The sequence below is a fragment of the Erinaceus europaeus genome, chromosome 7, assembly GCF_950295315.1.
Source record: "Erinaceus europaeus chromosome 7, mEriEur2.1, whole genome shotgun sequence".
Classification (NCBI taxonomy): Eukaryota; Metazoa; Chordata; class Mammalia; order Eulipotyphla; family Erinaceidae; genus Erinaceus; species Erinaceus europaeus.
Window position 1 is genome coordinate 31,609,116 of NC_080168.1, and position 20,812 is coordinate 31,629,927.

Consider the following 20,812-nt stretch of genomic DNA (forward strand, 5'->3'; position numbering starts at 1 on the left):
TGCCTAACTCCCCAGGTCTATTTACTTTAAGACGACAATATAACTTGTCCCAAATTCTAGGTAATTCAGAGGTAAGACTTTGAGAATTAAAATCCTTGGAAATGCTGATAGCTCTATCCATTAGCAATTACATTTTATGATTTTATATTATAATCTATCTGATTCACCTTTAATAGCTGACAAGGTGTTTGTCCAAAATTATTAATCATCCCTTCTAGGGCTTTTCTTTCCTTCTTGTCTGTTAAAGCATCCAGATCCACCGCTCCTAAAACCAGAAGCAATTAGCTCACCACAGAGTGAAAAGAAATCAGCAAGCCATACGAAGGCTGGTTAATTTATTTCTGATAAAACATTATTCTGTTCAATCGATTTTAGTATTTAATTTTTAATGCTGCTCCAGGAAATGAAGACAAAGTCTCACACATGGTGCTTCCCCAAGTCAATATTTTCTCCTTTTATCTGTTTGAGGGAGAGACAATGAAGAGAGACGAGAGAAAGAGAACAGATATCACACCACTGGGTCACCAATATGGGCCACTCAGGTCCGTCCCTGGTGCTCTCATGTGGTAGTACAGCTCAGACTCAGGCATCTCTTCCTTTCTCTCTCTCTGGAAATATAGAATAAAAGCAACGGCTAATACTAGATGGAGAAGTAGTTAATAATCTTATGCATGCTCATTACGAGGGGGGAAAAAAGGCACACCACACCTCTGTCCACCAGTATTCTAGGTTTGTAATCGTTTTGCACATATAATCAAATACTGTCTTTTAAAAATTCAGGAATCTCTTAGCCTTCAAAGTGAAAGATCACAAACTACTTTTAAATGTGGTCTTCCATTCAATAGCTATGTTCAAATCACACCAAGAAATAGTTTCTGGTAATACAATACAAGGGAAAAAGTGCAAAGGCTTATACCTTCGTAACTACAGTAATAGAAAACATTGAGAGCCTCCACTGCAGCTGGCCCCCTCTGTTTATAACCAAAAATCAGATCAATCCATTCATGAAGATGAGAGGAAACATATTCAGACTCCTAGAACAAGAACACATGATACTAGTTAATATAAAGATACCTTCCAACTATAGTATTAGTATGTTTTCTTTTAAAAAAAAGAAAGAAAAAGAAAAGAAACAGGAACACACAGAATCTGAGAGAACAGCTCCATAGTAAGAGCATCAGGCTTGCATACCGAAGGCTCTTAATTTGATACTTGGCTCCACGTGTTCCAAAATGCTGCTCTGGCATATCATTCTTTTCTCTGTTTCATATGAAACTCTCTCTAATGTATAATAATAAGTCTTTTTTAAGTGAAAGCATCTTCCCCTCTCCCCCACCCCTGTTGTTATTGGATAGGACAAAGAGAAATGGAGAGGAGGAGGGGAAGATAGAGAGGGGAAGAGAAAGACACCTGCAGACCTGCTTCACAGCCAGTGAAGTGACTCCCTGCAAGGGGGGAGCCGGGAAGCATTTCTTTTTAAAGATTTATTTATTCGCAAAGAATGAGAGAAGAGGAGATGACACAGACAAGTCCAGAGCACTTCTCAACTCTAGCTGTCACTCTGTTGCTGCTGTCTTTCCCTCTAGCTCTGTCTTCCTGTCCATCTGAAAAAAAAAAAAATCCATAAAAAAAATTCCTGTCCGGGAGTTGGGCAGTAGTGCAGCGGGTTAAGTGCAGGTGGTGCAAAGCGCAAGGACCGGCATAAGGATCCCGGTTTGAGCCCCCGGCTCCCCAACTGCAGGGTGGTCACTTCACAAGCCGTGAAGCAGGTCTGCAGGTGTCTGTCTTTCTCTCCCCCTTCTCTGTCTTCCCCTCCTCTCTCCATTTCTCTCTGTCCTATTCAACAACAATGATATTAATAACAACAACAATAAAACAACAAGGGCAGCAAAAAGGAATAAATAAATAGTAACAAAAAAAAAAATTCCTGTCCATGGGGGGAAAAAAATCTGCACAGAAGAGTACTGAAATTGCATAAAGGAACAATCAAGGTCTGTGAATAAAACAGGTAAGTATTTTACAGAACGGTCTCTCCCCCCCTCATCACTGCCATTACTCTGGATTTATTTATTTTATTATTATCATTATTTATTTATTACCATAGCACTGCTCAGCTCTGATTTAAGGTGGTGTGAGATTGAACCTGAGAGGTTAGAGCCTCAAGCTTAACAGTCATTTGAATAATCATTATGCTATCTCCCCAGCCCTGGGTTGACTTCAAAGACACAGGGCCACAGACCCAAAGCTTCCTCGACTATGGCAGAGGCTGGGCACACATCTGGGTCATGCATAGGACAAAGCAGGTGTACTATTCAGGTGCATTATCTTGCCTGCCTGAAGAACTGCAATTTTTTTGCAACATAGCCATGGGACCACATAAAATGAGTTATATCAGCTGGTGTAAGGATCCCGGTTTGAGCCCCTGGCTCCCCACCTGCAGGGGGGTCACTTCACAGGTGGTGAAGCAAGTCTGCAGGTGTCTATCTTTCTCTCCCCCTGTCTTCCCCATCTCTCTCCATTTCTCTCTGTCCTATCTAACAATGACGACATAAATAACAACAACAACTACAACAACAATAAAAAAACAAGAGTAACAAAAGGGAAAATAAATAAGTGTAAAAAATAAAAGAGAATGAGTCATCAGAAGATTTCAAATTACTGTTAGACATTCTAAATTAGTATTAGTAACATTATAAATTAATCTAGAAAAATAATCAACAGAAATACTTTATTAATGTATTCTCAAGACCTCATACATATTTATCTTACTAATCTAATAACTAAGCATCTTACCAGAAGGGAGTTGGGAGTCTGGGCGCACGTGGTGCAAATCGCAAGGACCAGCATATGGATCCAGCATATGGAGTCCCCGGCTCCCCACCTGCAGGGGAGTCGCTTCACAGGCGGTGAAGCAGGTCTGCAGGTGTCTGTCTTTCTCTCCCCCTCTCTGTCTTCCCTTCCTCTCTCCATTTTCTCTCTGTCTTATCCAACAACGATGACATCAATAAAACAACAAGGGCAACAAAAGGGAATAAATAAATATCTTTTTAAAATCTTACCAGGGCTTTTCTATGCTTATAGATGAAATCTTCTGCTGATTTAGCCCATTTGGGGAGAATAACATCATTTACTACTTCTCTGGAAACTTGCAGACGACCCAAATTAAATTCTGAGACATGTAAAAGGAAAATGTGGCAAATTAGATTTGAATGTATCAGGCAAAACAAATAAGGTGCACATTCTTTAACAAACTAAGGTCTTTTTTATAATGTAGAGGATAAAAAATAAGTTTCTTTATTGATACAATTTTTGAACAAGTAATAATTCTTATCTACTGAAATAATTTAATTTTAATTTGTTTAATTAAAAAGTAAATAAAAGGGAGTCAGGCAGTAGCACAGCAGCTTAAGCTCAGGTGGCACAAAGTGTACGGACCGGCATAAGGATCCCTGTTCAAGCCCCCACCCAGCTCCTCACCTGCAGGGGAGTCGCTTCACAGGCGGTGAAGCAGGTCTGCAGGTGTCTATCATTCTCTCCCCCTCTTTGGCTTCCCCTCCTCTCTCCATTCCCCTCTGTTCTATCTGACAACAATGATCAATAACAACAATAAAGCAACAAAAGGGAATTAATAAATAAAATTAAGTTTTAAATTAGTTATAAAAGGTAAATCAGATTAACAAGCAATTTCCATTGAGAAAAAACAAGCTTACATAAAAAAAATTTTAAAAATACACTGTCTCTTGGGGCCAGGTAGTGGTACATTGGGTTGAATGTACAAATTACCATGCACCAGGACCTAGCTAGGTTCAAACCCCTGCATCCCACCTGCAGGTGGGAAGCTTCACAAGTTCTCTCCCTCTCTAACTCCCCTTCCTCTCTCATTTTCTCTCTCCTATTTAACAAGCAAATGAACATTTAAAAACATAACACTTTCGTAATAGTTGGGGGTGGGGATTATTAACTGGATATGCCCTCAATACAACATATAATTCTTCTCACAAAAGGATAAACAGTAACACTACAAGCTAGATGAGAAAAAATACTGCCAATTACCTTATTTGTGCCTAAAAATAAATTTAAAACTATATCATAGAAAGCTTTTTTATTATTATTTTATTGCCAACAGGATTGTCACTGGGACTTAGTATAAGTACTACTGCTCCTGACAGTAATTTTTTTCTTTTTTTCTTGCTATTTTATTTCATAGAGAAATTGAGAGGGGAGTAGAAGACAGAGAGAGAGAGAGAAAAAGACACCTGAAGACCAACTTCACTGACTGTGAAGCGATACCCCTGGGTCCTCACACATGGTAAAGTGTACGCTCTACTGAGTGAGCCTTCTCCCAGACCTCTATCTCTCCATCCTCTCTCAATTTCTCTCTGTCCTACTGAACAAAAATTAGAAAGAAAAAAAATGACCATCAGTAGCGTTGGATTTGTAGTCACCAAGCCCCAGTGATAATCCTAGAGGCAATTTAAAAAAAAAAGTCAGAGAATCAGTATTATTGGCTTTGTGAGTCATATGATCTTTGTTAAAATCACTAAAATCTACAATTATTCAGTGAAAGCAGCACAGTATAATTATAGATGATTTAGCTGGCTCTCTTCTAACAAAATTTTACTTATAAACACACAAATTCTGTTAAAAAATTTAGCCTATTAACCTTTAGTTTGCTGACCCATAGTCTAAATAAATGTTTGTATTATCAAACTCACTTTTAGCCTAAGTGGTTATAAGGATTAAATAGCATATAGCCATTTTTTGCTTCTCTAATAAATACAGTAGTCTGGTAAATTCTCTTAACCAACAGAAATTTGATTCACTTCTTCAGAAGACAAAATTAGTATCTGGATATCAGTTAATCCCTGATACAGAATAACCCAGACAAAATGAACCTTAAATACTCCTTAAGATCTCAGAAAGCACTCTTGATGCTCTTCACTGCAATCTACTGAATCAAATTTTTAATCTCTGATGTCTTACGATTCTGGTTTTCCAAAAATTCTGGGAAATAGAAGAATTCAGGAATAAGTTCCTTCACATCGTACGGATTGTCCATGAGAGCTTGCCACGTAGCAGGGATAGAATGGAATTGTCGGTCTGCACAGTCAAATCTGCACATGGAGATTAAAAAACAAACAAACACAAAAAAAAAACAGTAAGCATTGTTCTAGAGCAACTAGAAGCATAAAAAGAAAACCTATAAACTGTCAGGTTTCTTCCTTTAAAAAAAAATGATTTGCTTATTTATTTATTTTCCTCCAGGGTTATTGCTGGGGCTCAGTGCCTGTACTACGAATCCACTGCTCCTGGAGGCCATTTTTTCCCAGTTTTGTTGCCCTTGTTGTTGTATTTATTGTTATTGTTGTCACCGCTGTTGTTGTTGTTGGATAGGGCAGAGAAGTCCAGAGGAAGGGAAGACAGGGAGAAAGAAAGATATAGACACCTGCAGACCTGCTTCACTGCTTGTGGGGAGCTGGGGGGCTTGAACCGGTATCCTTATGCCTGTCCTTGCACTTTGCACCATGTGTGTTTAACCCACTGCGCTACCACCCAGCCCCCTCTTTATTTGTATGTTTATTATTGAAGGGATGGGGAACGAAAGAATGAGAGCATCACTCTGGCATATGCAATGATGGGGCTTAAATTCAGGACCTCATCCTCCAAGTCCAGCACTCTATCCATTATGACATCTTGGGGACACTTTTTCTTTCTTTAAAAAATAAATATCCATGAAGTCCAGCAGAAGCAGACATGGCTTAGTGAACATGTTATAGTAATTATGGACCTGGTTTTAAGCCCCAGGTCCCCACCTGTGGGGAGGTGGGGGAGGTGGGGAAGAAGAGCTTCACTCAGGGGGTGAAAGCTATTCTATTCTTTTTCTGCCTCCAGGGTAATCACTGGGCTCAGTGCTGACACTATGAATCCATCCGTCCTTATGGATTTTTTCCATTTTATTGGGCATGACCAAGATAAATTGAGGCAGGGGGGTGGGGTAGGGGAGAAAGAAAGGGAGAGAAAAAGACAGATCCCTGCAGACCTGCTTCACTGTCTATAAGTCCTCCCCTTGCATGGTCCTTGCACTTTATATTATGTATGCTTAACCAGGTGTGTCATGCTGGCCCCTTTTAAAAAAACTTTTTTTCCCATATTTTTGATTTTTTAAAATTTATTTATTGTACATAGACAGAGAGACACCAACACAGAAGGGGGAGAAACAAAGTCACCTGCAGCCCTGCTTCACCACTTGTGAAGCTTTCCCCCTACATGTGGGGATCAGAGGCTTGAGCCTGGGTCTTTGTGCACTGTAATATGTGTGCTCAACCAGGTGCACCACCACCCAGCCCCCACCAGCCCCTCTGTATCCTTTTCTATTTCTCCTCCCTTCTCAATTTCTGATTCTATCGACAAATAAAATATATAAAAATTAAAAATTACTATCATTAAAAAATAAAGGTTAACAAGAAAGAGAATCAAAACACCACTTTGCCATATGCAGTGCTGGGGTTCAAATCCAGGACCCAATGCTTACAAATCCTATGCTCTACTGCTGCACAATCTCTCAGGCCTCCAGAAATTCTCTTACCTTAAACTTCTTTATTTAAAACCACATCTTCTTTCCTTATGACCATTTTCTATACCTTGTTGCCAGAAACTCAATACTGTCAATTTTTTTTTTTTTTTTGCCTCCAGGGTTATCACCAGGGTTATCCACTGCTCCTGAAGGCCATTTTTTCCCTTCTGTTGCCCTTGCTGTTTATTGCTGTTATTATTATTGTTGTAATTACTGTCGTTGTTGGATAGGACAGAGAGAAATTGAGAGAGGAGGGGAAGACACAGAGGGGGAAAGACACCAGCAGACCTGACTCACCATTTGTGAAGCAACCCCCCTGTAGGTGGGGAGGCGGGAGCTCGAACCCAGATCCCTACGCCAGTCCTTGAACTTCGCATCATGTGCGTTTAAACTCTGTGCTACCGCCTGGCCCTAATACTGTCATTTTAATTACTAGAATCATTTTAGTTGGGGGAGGGAAAGCAAATAGAAAATAAAGCAGAAAAAACTCAATTAACTAAACATAATCCCAGGAGACTTAAATATGGAATAATTTTTTTTGCACAGTGTAACATTACAAAAAGTAGATAAATGCTATCTGGGCATTTTTTTTAATTACAGAGAAATATTATTCTAAGTATTACAGAATTTATATAGCTGGTCAGCAGATCTATATGAATGCTGGTGATTTAAACCCTGAAACATGAGTATTCAGAGTGTCTCATTCAACAAACCAGAGGATAAGTTACAGAAATAGTTCTGCAACTAAAGTTCTTACATTTTACTTACATATACCCAACAGAATGTTCAATGAGTAGAGATGGGATATGCACCTTGCATATATGAAGTCATGGTACCACAACAGAGCAGCAAAAATAAAACGTTTCAGGGGCTGGGCAGTAGTGAGACAGGTTAAGCGCACACTGACATGGGGGGTCCCGGTTTGAGGCCCCGGCTTCCCACCTTCAGGGATGTTGCTTCACAAGCGGTGAAGCAAGTCTGCAGGTGTCTATCAGAGATCTCTCCCCCTTTCTGTCTTCCTCTCCTCTCTGGATTTCTCTCTGTCCTATCCAACAACAACAGCAACAACAACAACGGTAAACAAACAACAAGGGCGACAAAAGGAAAAAATGGCCTCCAGGAGCAGAGGATTCATAGTGCAGGCAAAAAAGAATAAGAAAATAAAAATTGCATCCAATAGCACAGCTATATACAAGATACTGGGTACTGTACAGCAAACCATAACAAAGGGACTTTTCAAAGTTAACCCAATTAACAAATAATGTGATGATAATACTAACTATCGATTGTCTTTTTGAACCCTAAGACAGCAGGAACCTCACATCTTCACTATAGAGCCCCTACTTCCCCCAGTCCTGGAACCCTTGGATAGGGCCCACTTTCCCGTATGCCTCTCCCAATCCAAACCAAATAATATTGCATCCGCCGATCACAACCTAACCAAAGCAACGATTGCCACCTCAACATGCTTCACCTCAGACTGTATCCAGAGACTTCACGTGTGGAATGACAACCCTTCAGCTTCATTACTCGGGTGAGACCTTTCCTTTCATAGTACACTCTAATTTCATCTCAGGTGGTTCACTTTCTAACAAAGTCCCATAACCTAGATATACACCAGTTTCTGTGAGAGAGAGCTATGTGCACACGTATCCATAAACTACTGCAAAATATATACCTGAAAGCAGAAGTACACTAGAGTTTGCAGTGAGTACCTCCCTAACACTTCCTCTCCACTATTCCAAGCTTGGGATCCAGGATTGCTCAACAAATTGTTTGGCTTCATATGTTAACTCTCTTTTCAATCACCAGGTTCCAGATGCCACCAGGATGCTGGCTAGGCTTCCCTGGACTGAAGTCCCCACCAATGTGTCCTGGAGCTCAGCTTCCCCAGAGACACACCTTACTAGGGAAAGAGAGAGGCAGACTGGGGGTATGGACCGACCAGTCAACGCCCATGTTCAGCGGGGAAGCAATTACAGAAGCCAGACCTTCTACCTTCTGCAACCCTCAACGACCCTGGGTCCATGCTCCCAGAGGGCTAGAGAATGGGAAAGCTACCATGGGAGGGGGTGGGTTATGGGGATTGGGTGGTGGGAATTGTGTGGAGTTGTACCCCTCCTACCTTATGTTTTTGTTCACTAATCCTTTCTTAAATAAAAAATTAAAAAAAAAAATTTAAGAAGTTAAAAAAATAAAAGTTTCAGTTTACTCAGACAAAAGCAATGTCATTTGTATAAATCATTTTGAGTGATCCAATCTCAAACTAGTCTAACTTTTTTTTTTGGAAGTTATTACATAAATCAAAACTCAACAGACAAGAAATAAAAAGATATGGTCTGGAATAATAACAATAACAACAATTATTATTATTATTTGCCTCCAGGGTTATCACTGGTGCTCAGTACTTGCACTACAAATCCACTGCTCCTGGAGGCCATCTTTTTTTCATTATTGTTGCTGCTGCTGCTGCTGTTATTGGATAGGAAAGAAATGGAAAAAGAAGGGGAAGACAGACAGGATGAGAGGAAAGATAGACACCTGCAGACCTGCTTCGCCGCTAGTGAAGTGACTCCCCTGCAGGTGGGGAATGAGGGGCTCAAACTGGGATCCTTTGGCTGGTCCTTGAGCTCCGCAAAATGTGCGCTTAATCCGGTGCACTACCGCCCAGCCCAATTTTACTTATTTATTTTTTCCAGAGCATTGCTCAGCTTTGGTGTAAAGCAGTACTGAAGATTGAACCTGGGAACTTTGGTGCCTCAGGCATGAAAGGTCTTTTGCATATCCATTATGCTGTCTCCTCAGCCTCATAAGCTCTGCTTTTATACTACGTAACATGAAGGCATGAATTTTTAAAAATATTTATTCATTCCATTTTGTTGTTTTGTTATAGCTATTATTATTATTGTTGTCATTGTTGTTGGATAGGACAGAGAGAAATGGAGAGAGATGGGGAAGACGGAGAGGGGGAAACAAAGGCAGACACCTGCAGACCAGCTTCACCACCTGTGAAGAAACTCCCCTGCAGGTGGGGAGCCGGGGGCTCGAACAGGGATCCTCACGCCGGTCCTTATGTGGGCATGAATTTATAACACTAAGAGATGGTTTTTTTAAAAATATATATTTATTGAAAGTAGGGCACCAAAGTTAAAACCCTGTGGTGAGGGGGAGGATGGACATGCAGCTTCCTGGGTTGGCGGGGGTGGGGGTGGGGGTGGGGGTGGGGGTGGGTGGGTGGGATGGGGACACAATCTTTTGGTGGTGGGAACAGTGTTTATGTACACACCTATTAAATTGTAGTCATATAAATCACTATTTAGTTAATATGAGAGGGGGGAAAATTGATTGTATGTCTAACAAAGGGACTTTTCAAACTTAACCCAATTACCAAATAATGTGATGTTAACAATAACTATCCATTGTCTTCTTGAACCCTAAGACAGCAGGAACCTCACATTTCCACTGTAGAGCCTAAACTTGCCCCAGTCCTGGGACCCTAGGGTAAGGCCCACTTTCCCGTATGCTTCTCCCAATTCTTATCAAATAATATTGCATCCGCTGATCGCAACCTAATCAACACAATGAGTGCCACCCCAGCATGCTTCACTTCAGACTGTGTCCAGAGACTTCAGGTGTGGAACGACAACCCTTCAGCTTCATCACTCGGGTGAGACCTTTCCTTTCATAGTATTCTCTAACTCCATCCCAGGTGGTTCACTTCCTAACAAAGTCCCAAAACCTAGATATAGACCAAGTTCCAGGAGACAGAGCATATGTCCACACATTTCCATAAACCAGGGCAATATATACCTGAAAGCAGTAGTACACTAGAGTTTGCAGTGAGTACCCCCCAACACTTCCTCTCCACTATTCCATCCTTTGGGTCCATGATTCTTCAACAATTTGTTTGGCTTTGTATGTTAACTCTCTTTTCAGCCCCCAGGTTCCAGATGCCATCAGGATGCCGGCCAGGCTTCCCTGGACTGAAGACCCCACCAATGCGTCCTGGAGCTCCGCTTTCCCAGAGACCCACACTACTAGGGAAAGAGAGAGGCAGACTGGGAGTATGGATCGACCAGTCAACGCCCATGTTCAGCGGGGAAGCAATTACAGAAGCCAGACCTTCCATCTTCTGCAACCCACAACGACCCTGGGTCCATGCTCCCAGAGGGATAGAGAATGGGAAAGCTAGTGGGGAGGGGACGGGATATAGAGATTGGGTGGTGGGAATTATGTGGAGTTGTGCCCCCCCATCCTATGATTTTGTTAATGTCTCTTTTCTTGAATAAAAAAAAAGGAAAAAAAATATTTATTTATTTTCCCTTTTGTTGCCCTTGTTGTTTTATTGTTGGAGTTATTATTATTGTTGGATAGGACAGAGAGAAATGGAGAGAGGAGGGGAAGACAGAGAAGGGGAAACAAAGAGAGACACCTACAGACCTGCTTCACCGCCTATGAAGCAACCCCCATGCAGGTAGGGAGCCAGGGGACACATGGTCTTAATTAAACAGACAATCTACCCAAAACATACCTTCCACTCTGAAGCTGGATGTGAAGAGTGGTGAATGGCTCTGTACGAATAAGATAGTGCATGACTCCAGCAGAATTTGAATAATGAGTGCCATAATGAAATTTGTCGATTGTTCCCATAGGATCTTCAAAATTTTCATATCTGAAAAATGAAACTAAAGTTTGACAACCACAACAATAAAATTAAATTAGGAGTACATCAGCTTGTACTGGATGACTGAAAGCCCAGTTTTTTTAAGAAGGATGTACTGTTTTTTTAGAGTAATATCTCTACATCATTATAACACATTAACAAAGATCATTAATAATTTTATATTAACAGTGAAATATAACTAATACTGTCTGCTAGAAAGTTTTGTATTATGCATATAATACAAGTTCATTATACGGGTGGGGGTAGATAGCATAATGGTTATGCAAACAAACTCTCATGCCTGAGGTTCCAAAGTCCCAGGTTCAATTCCCCGCACCACCATAAGGCAGAGCTGAGCAGTGCTTTCGAGTATATATAAAAAAAACCATACCAAACCAACAAAATTTTCATTATAATAAATTAAAAAGAAAACCATAAAATAAAAATAAAATCAATTACAATTATACTTCCCAGAGAAAATATAAACATTCTGATAAATAATCTGGCTAAACCATAATGTATATACATACAATGTATTTTAATATGAAATGTTCCACTTTATTATTGGAAAATTTTTTTCATTTAACTATTTGCCATTGAAATTTTTATTTATTTATTTAGGACAGAGAGAAATTGAGAAGGTAGGGGAAGGTAGGGAGAGAGATGGATGGAGAGAGAGAGAGAGAGAGAGAGAGCCACCTGCAGCACTGCTTAATTATCTGTGAAGTTGTCCCCTGGCAGGTGGAGACCAGGGGCCTGCCCCAAGTCCCTTGCACACTGTAATGTGTGCACTTCTCCCAGTGCATGACCACCTGGCCCCTTTCCATGAACATGTTTCCAAATGACTTAATAGTTTTTTATTAACAAATACATGGTCCACTGTACAGATATCCGACAAACTATCTTCTTTACAGACACTTTCATTTCTTTATTTTTCTGCTATTATACACATCCTTCTGTGGTCAAGACAATGAGAAAAAAAAAACAACAACAAAGGATCAGTAAAAAAAAAAAATACGGAAATAAATGTCTAACAACTTAAAAGGTTACAAAGGGGGGGGGGAGGGAGCTGGAGGACCATAATACAGCTCACCTGGTAGACTGCAAGCCTAACCCAGAGTGAGGCCAGGATATGAGCCAAAGCAGCACCTGGGAGCTTGTGGACGGCTCCGGGGAGTCCATGAGTGATGGAATGATACTGTAGAGTCTCCGGGGAGTCCATGAGTGATGGAATGATACTGTAGAGTCTCTCTCTCTCTCCCTCTCAGTCTCCCTCTCCCTTCCGCTCTCCCTTTCCCTCTCCAGACTCTCTTCTCTGACTCACCTCCCTCCCTTTCTAATGCAAAAGAATGAGAAAGTTGGCCCAAGGAAGGGTGCCTGGCCATGACATGGCATATGCATGAGTTCTTGGCACCATATTAAAAGGAGAAAAGGAGATGGCAAATAAGGAAGTCTATACCAGTTTATCAGCAAATATACACATAATAATACTTAGATACATGTACCGTCACTCACTTAACATGTCGAATCGTTATTGTTTTAACATTTGAATTATATTGAACAATATTTTGGAGAAAATAAACCCTGGAATTTTAAATGGAAAATATTACTGTATTCAATTAATTATGCAAATTTCCATTAATGCAGTTATCATTGCTATTTAGGGAAATAAAGTTTTCAGATCAAAGTCATTTATACCTATGCAAGAAACCTACTATTAAAATTAGAACAATATGGGAGCCAGGCGGTAGCACAGCGGGTTAAGCACACATGGCGCCAAGCGCAAGGACTGGCGTAAGGGTCCTGGTTCGAGCTCCCAGCTTCCCACCTGCAGGGGAGTCGCTTCACTGGTGGTGAAGCAGGTCTGCAGGTGTCTATCTTTCTCTCCCCCTCTCTGTCTTCCCCACCTCTCTCCATTTCTTTCTGTCCTATCCAACAATGACGACATCAATAACAACAACAATAATAACTACGGCAACAATAAAAAACAACAAGGGCAACAAGAGGGAAAATAAATAAACATAAAATTAAAAAAAAATAAAATTAGAACAATATGAACTTTGCTTTTTATTTTTTAATAAAACCATGTTGACTTTATTTATTTTTTCTTTTGCCTCCAGGGTTATTGCTGGGGCTTGGTGCCTGCACTACAAATCCATCACTCTGCTCCTATGGGTACTTTTTCGATTTTTTCTTCTCTTTGATAAAGAAATGGAAAGGCGAGGGGAAGATAAAGAGGGAGAGAGAGAGAGACCTGCAGACCTGCTTCACTGCCTGTGAAATGATCCTTCTGCAGGTGGGGAGCCAGGGTCTTGAACCAGGGTCCTTATAAGGGTCCTTACACTTCATACTGTGCGTGCCACTGCCCAGCCCCTACCATGATGACTATTTCATTTTATTTTTAGACAGAAAACCAGAGAGGCAAAGAGAGTGAAAGAGACTGCATCACCAAAACTTCCTTCAATGTGGTGGAGTCCAGGCTTGACCTGGGTTGGGTGCGTGGCAAATTAGCACAGTATCTAATTAGCTATAGCCTGGCCCTGAAACAGTGTGTATCTTTGATAATCAATAAAATAAGTTAGTTATATAGTAAATATTCTCTGTGGAATAGCCCATTAAATATTAATAATAAGGAAAGGGGCCAGATAGTGGGCTCACCCAATAGAGTGAACACTTATCTGTGTGCAAGGAACTAGGTTCAAACCTCAGTCTCCACCTGTAAGGGACAAGCATTGCAAGTGGTGAGCAGTGCTGTATGTCTCTCATTCTCTCTGCTTCTCCTTCTCCTTTTCTCCCTCCTGATCTTCCTTTGTCTCTAAATCTCTATCAAAAAGGAGAGAAAAAAAAAAAAAAAAAAACCACCAGAAAGGGTCATGTAGGTACTGAGTCTCAGAAATAACCTTAAAAAAGGAATTATTATTTTCGTTATTGTCAGAAAAATATGACTCACAGCAGTGAAATAAAACAGAAGCGGCAAAAGTCCACTAGAAGATTAAATATTAAACACTGTGAAAAGATCTGAGGAAGCTTCACAAATAAAAAGACAAGGGGGAAGGGAGCTGGGAGGTGCTCACCCAGGACAGTGCACACTTCACCATGTGGACTTGGGTGTGAGCCTCCCCTTACCAGGCACAGGAACACCATGCAAAGGGGAAGCTTCACAGCATTGGAGTGGTGCTGTGGTAGATTCCATTCTTTCTCTCTCTCTCCCCCATCTGGGGGTGAGGAAAAAGAAAAGAATAATGCACTAATGTGGCATAGACAATAAAGTATCAAAGTCTCAAGCATGAAGTCCAGAATTTGATCGCTGGCATTACATGTACTAGAGTGATGCTCATATTCTGTTTCATGAATGAGTGAATGACTGAGTCTATCTTTATTTTTAAAAAGAATAATATATTATCTTCTTGAAAATAAATCTACATGGGTCAAGGATATAGATAAGTCTGTTAGAGTACCAACTTGCATGCCTAAGAGCATGTAATTTCAATGGTTCCGTCTTATGCTAGAGCTGAGCAATGCTTTGGTCTTTCTACCTTTCTCATTCACATTCAGCCAACCAACTAACCAACCAATCTAGAAAATTTATAACTGAGTCAGTTAACCAAAATAATTTTGTTATTTGAAGTTAAAAAAAAAAACTATTCTCTTACTTTTTTTTAGATTTATTTATTCATTAATGGGAAAGATAGGAGGAAAGAGAGAGAGAGAGAGAAAGAACCAGACATCACTGTGGTACATGTGCTGCCGGGGATCGAACTCAGGACCTCATGCTTGAGAGTCCAATGCCTTATCCACTGTGCTACTTACTGGACCACCACAAATTATCTTTTATTTATTTTGATAGAGACAGCCAGAACTCGAGAGGACAGGGGAGAAAGAGAGGAAAACAGTGTGGTCTGCAAGATGGTGCAGTGGATAAAGCACTGAATTCTCAAGCGTGAGGTCCTGAGTTCAATCCCTGGCAGCACATGTACTACAGTGATATCTAGTTCTTACTTTCTACTACTATCATTCTTCATAAATAAATAAAATTGTAATGAGAGAGCGATTCTTCATAAATAAATAAAACTGTAGAGAGAGAGAGATGGAAACAGAGATACCTGCAGGCCTGCTTTACCGCTCGCAAAGCTTTTCCCCCTGCAGGTGGGGACCAGGGGATTGAACTTGGGTCCTCACATACTGTAACATGTACACTCAACCAGGTGCACCACCACCCAGCCCAAAAAATTTTTTTTCAATTATTTACTTATTTTGGATAGAGACAAGAGTGAATTTGAGAAGAAAAAGGAAGACAGAGAAGGAGAGACACAGACACCTGCAACACTGCCTCACCACCTGTGAAGTGTCCCCTCTTATCATTAGAAGTTACAAGTTACATTCATAAATTTTACAGGAACAAAAGGGAAATTAAAATTAAGTATTTTTTATTTGCTTTGTAAAAAAGTTGGAGAAGCATACGGGGGGATCATAGATATATAGAACCATAAACACATTTTTCTTTTTAAAACACTTTCTAAATTTTACACATTCAGTTAGAGAGGGAAAGATAGACACTTGCAGAACTGCTTTATTGCTTAGAAGCATCCCTGCTGCAGGTGGGGACTGGGGTCTCAAACCTGGGCCCTTGTGCAGGTCTTTCTGCATAGTAATATGTACACTTAACCAGGTGTACCACTGCCCAACCCCCCAAAATTTCAAGAACCTATTATCCTTCAGCACATTTTCATTATGAAGCAAAAATAAATTTACACAATGACAATTTAAATTTTGCAAAGAAGGGGGCAATAATCAGCTATTTGAAGAACAGCTGATATTTTTAAGAAAAATGTAATGAAAAAATTATCAGACTTCAATTTTCAAAAGTAGTTATGCATTTAAATAGCTCTATCCCACTAGGGAAAGATAGAAACAGGCTGGGGTTATGGATTGATCTGTCAATGCTCATGTCCATTGGAGAAGCAACTGCAGAAGTTAGACCTCCCACCTTCTGCACCCCATAAAGACCTCTGGTCCATACTCCCAGAGGGACAAAGAATAGGGAAGCTTTGAATGGAGGGGATGAGATACAGAACTCTGGAGGTGAGAACTGTATGGAACTGTACCCCTCTTATACCACAATCTTGTCGAACATTAAAATTTTTTACAAAGCAATGTAGATTCAATCAATCAATCAATTAGTATTTTCAAATGATAAAATGGCACTTACTTTTCTCGCATGGCTTTAGCATTTTTATCATTAACTACCCCAATTGGTTTAGAAAGATCTCGAAATACAGATGGGTTATTAAGGTCCAGTTCTTCCGAAGTATAATCTTGTAAAATCCAGGGAAACTAAAAGAGTCATAATTTGCCATTTAGACACTCCTTCCTAGAGAAGATATATTCCCACCTCTAATATCAAATGCTTATCTGAAGGCAAAAAATAATAATCTTTAAAAATATTTTTTCATGTTGGAAATGTTTGTTCATCTTTAGTTCAATAACCAGAGCATTATTTTCTATAATTCAGCTGGAATATTTTCAATGAATAAAAAAAGATTTTCGCCATTTACTCTTTCCACTTACAGTTTTTGAAAATAGATAGCAGTGTAAAAAACATGCCAAAGACAGCTTTTATAATTTTCTTTTTATTTTTTATTATCTTTATTTATTGAATATAAACAGCCAGAAATTAAGAGGACTGGGGGAGACAGAGAAAGACAGAGAGACACCTGCAGCCCTGCTTCACCACCTGTGAAGTATACCCCTTGCAGGTGGGGACCAGGAGCTCAAACCTGGGTCCTTGCACATTGTAGCATGTGCACTCAACCAGGTGCGTCACCACCCCACCCCCTATAATAATTTTTGTTTAAAAAATAATAGCTCTCATGCACAAATATTTTGTGTACTATTAAGAAAAGGAAGTTCCAGGTCAGTAAAGTAGCTCACTTGGAGAGTAGACCTGAATCATCATATATGCAACTTAGGTTCAAATTTAGTCTCCATCACACTGGAGGAAGGTTCAGTGCTGTGATGTCTTTCCTCCCCTTCTCTTTCTCTCTCTTTCTTTCTTTCTTTTCCCCCCACCCCTATGAAAAAGTCAGCCCAGACCAGAGAAGCCTTGCTGAAGACCAAAGGAAAAAAAAAATAATAATAAGGGCAGTCCCATAAGGTAATGAGAATTATAAAAACTCACCACAGGATACTGTGCAAGGTCATTGTAGGTCCGTCCTGCCATTGTATTTATTTGAATTAGGTAGTCAAAATTTGATATCTCTCTGTTCACCCATTTCTAGAACAGCACACAGACAAAAGAACAAAATTAAAATCAACCTATAGCTCTTAGAAACCAGTAACTACAGATAACAGTACTAACCTATCTTTTCTTCACATTACCTCTGTCCTTTCTAATGAAAGGAATGGGGTTTCTGGTTGTAAAGTTCCATACTGCACCCACCACCAAGTTCTGTGCCCCCAATCTTATAAACCACAATGAAGGGGGTCAGGCGGTAATGCACTGGGTTAAGGGCACACAGTGCGAAGTGCAAGGACTGGCATAAGGATCCCGGTTGCCCACCTGTGTGTGTGTGTGTGTGGGGGGGGGGGGTCGCTTCACAGGGGGGGTCGTTTCACAATCGGTGAAGCAGGTCTGCAGGTCTGTCTTTCTCTCCTCCTCTCTGTCTCCCCATTCTCTCTCAATTTCTTTCTGTCCTATCCAACAACAGTGACAGCAATAACAACAATAACCACAACAATGATAAAACAGCAGCAACAAAAGGGGAAAAAAATAGCCTCCAGGAATGGTGGATTTGTGGTGCAGGCACCAAGCCCCATAATAACCCTGGAGGCAAAAAGTAAATTAAATAAATAATAATAAATAAAATTAAATAAATAAGTAAATAAAACACAATTACATTTAAGATGGCCTTCTTTGAGTTTGGGCAATATAAATTCCAGAGACTGAATGTAATTGACAAAGAGATATGCTGGGACCTTAGTTAGCTTTGGCTGACAAAGGACTGATTTTTTTGTTCGCGCTTTTTTTTTTTTCCTATAATATTTTCTGTATTTTCTCATTTTTCTTTTCACCTGAAGCATGGATTATTTTTATTATCTGAGAGGAGGTAGTTTTTCAAATGAGAAAATTACTGAGAGAGAGGTACAAGGCCAGAGAGATAGCTTACCAGGTAGGCTGAGTACCCTGTCATGCAACAGCCCAGCTTCAAGGGCCTTGCACCACATGGGAAGTGCCATTGCACCAGAGGCGGTATCTATCCCTCTCTAAATGAAAAAACAACAACTATGTGGGGTGGTGAAGTCGTGCATGCATGAGAAGCCCTGTATCAGATAAAGAAGAGAAAGAGGGTGCCGAGTAGGAGCACACTGGGGTGAACGCATAGAGCACAAATAGAGAAAAGAAACACTAAAAAGTAATATCCAAAAATGAATACAGGGCACTGTATATGTGAAGTAAAACTAGAAGATTACTCAAAGATAATGCAAATGATCAATCTAAATGGGACAGCAGTTGCTATAAGTGATAAAAAATAATTAAAAGAAGGAAGTTTTAGTTTTACACAACAAGTCTGAGGCATAAAAAGGACGATGAAAAGGTAGCTCTTGAAGTCTCCTACCTGTGTTAATCCTGATGCTTTGAATAACTCCTGTGGTGATCTAGTCCCATAGCTGTTTGGAGAATGAAGCGACAAGAGTCTGGTATATACTTTGTTTCTAACCTACAAAGAAGTCAACGATTAACAGTTTAAAAGATTAATCAGGAAAAACTAGGCGTGTGGTTTTCATCATTTTATCAAACCTTTGTTGAGATAGTTCCTGTGTCTTAACCAGAAAGAATTTTTAAAGAGAGAGAGAGAGATAACTGTGATGTCTGTGTTAATAGAAAAGCTATATCCCTGATTATATTTAAATTGGTGGGGATTTCAGGTACTGATTACTGAACTTACTTTTATCACACTGTGAAGAAGAAACCTTTTCTAAGAAAAAAGATTTCTCTTTTCTCTTTAATATTTGTTTATTTATTTAATTTATTTTGGATAGAGACGGAGAAATTCAGAAGGGGAGAAAGAGATAGAGACAGACCTGCAGCACTTATTCACAGCTCTTGGAGCTTGACCCCTGCAGATGGGGGTTGGGGGATTGAATCCTGGGACCTTGTGCACTGTAATGTATGTGCTCAACCAGGTGTGCCACCACTTGGCTACTGAACCTTTTTCCCCCTAGCTATCTCCTTTCATTTTTAGTTATTTTATCAACACTGTATATGATTTTGAAATTCTATGTAATGTAAACAGAACAAACTGATGGGGGGGAAGCAAGAGAAAAAAGTCAAACAACAACAAACCCTGAGATTCTGATACAGAAAAGATTCCCAAAGGAAAAGCAGGCATGTAAGTGAAAGGTGTCTAACAGACCACGGAAGAGGATGTGGGCACCTTGGTGAGTGTGGTATGATAATAAAATTTGGAGAGGTGAAATTGCACCCTTGAAACATAGGCATTTAGGGAGTTGGGCGGCAGTGCAGCAGGTTAAGCACAGGTGGCACAAAGTGCAAGGACCAGTGTAAGGATCCTGGTTCGAGCCCCCGGCTCCCCACCTGTAGGGGAGTCACTTCACAGATGGTGAAGCAGGTCTGCAGGTGTCTATCATTCTCTCCCCCCTCTTTGTCTTCCCCTCCTCTCTCCATTTCTCTCTGTCCCATCTAAAAATGATGACATCAGCAACAACAACTACAACAATAAAACAAGGGCAACAAAAGGGAATAAATAAATATTCTAAAAAACATAGGTGTCTAAACCAGTGTTACTCACTAAAAAGATTTTTTTTAAGTATTCTTTTGTGAAAAGAGAAATAAAACTCTTGGGGCTGGGTGGGAGCACACCTGGTTGAGGGCACGTTACAATGTTCGAGGAGCTGGGATCAACCCCCCCACCCCCCCCCCCCCCATCCACCTGCTGTGGGAAAGCTTCACAAGTGGTGAAGCTGAGCTACAGCTCTCTCTCTCTCTCTCTCCCCCTCCCCCTTCCTCTCAATTTCTGGCTATCTCAGCAATAAATAAATAAAGACAATAATAAAAAAAGAAATGCACTCTTTAAAAATGTAAGTAAAATAATCTGTAAGTGAACTGGATTCTCACAAATGAACATTTAGTTGTTGTCTATGCTAATTCCAGCCATCTGAGAGAAGGCAATGCAAAGACATATTAAACATCCAAAAATTTTTGTTAGGAGAAAAAAAAAATGAGAAGAGAGCTAGCCAAGGTGGGAGAACTATCAGATGCTGATATAAACCTGGTCTTAAGGGAGTGACAGAGAGAAAGGAAGACAGGTGAGCATCCTAAGTTACTCTGCTAACAGAACAGTTGGCATTGGAGTCCAGGGGAAATGATCTCACAACTGCACTTATAGCTACTGGCATTTTTTAAAAGTTTAGTCTACTCTTTTTTTTCTTTTTCTTGATAGAGAGAGAGAGAGAGAGAGAGAGAGGATAGCATCAAAGTCTCTTTTAGTGTGGTGGGGATTATAAACATAGCACTGCAAAACACTATGCATGTAAGTTACTCTGCTAGCACATTC

The 20,812-nt window shown here is 40.2% G+C and overlaps 1 protein-coding gene across 1 annotated transcript in view; it reads right to left on the reverse strand.

Annotated features, from left to right (window-relative positions):
- The window catches only part of NBEAL1 (neurobeachin like 1), a 135,334-nt gene that overhangs the window by 38,422 nt on the left and 76,100 nt on the right, over positions 1-20,812 (reverse strand). The window contains exons 31-38 of the mRNA XM_060194103.1: positions 18,854-18,955; positions 17,416-17,511; positions 16,447-16,571; positions 11,106-11,246; positions 4,984-5,114; positions 3,060-3,169; positions 917-1,034; positions 168-265 (exon numbers count right to left, since the gene is read on the reverse strand). Of these exons, the coding sequence (XP_060050086.1) occupies positions 168-265; positions 917-1,034; positions 3,060-3,169; positions 4,984-5,114; positions 11,106-11,246; positions 16,447-16,571; positions 17,416-17,511; positions 18,854-18,955 (921 nt within the window). The remainder of the gene's footprint in view (positions 1-167; positions 266-916; positions 1,035-3,059; positions 3,170-4,983; positions 5,115-11,105; positions 11,247-16,446; positions 16,572-17,415; positions 17,512-18,853; positions 18,956-20,812) is intronic.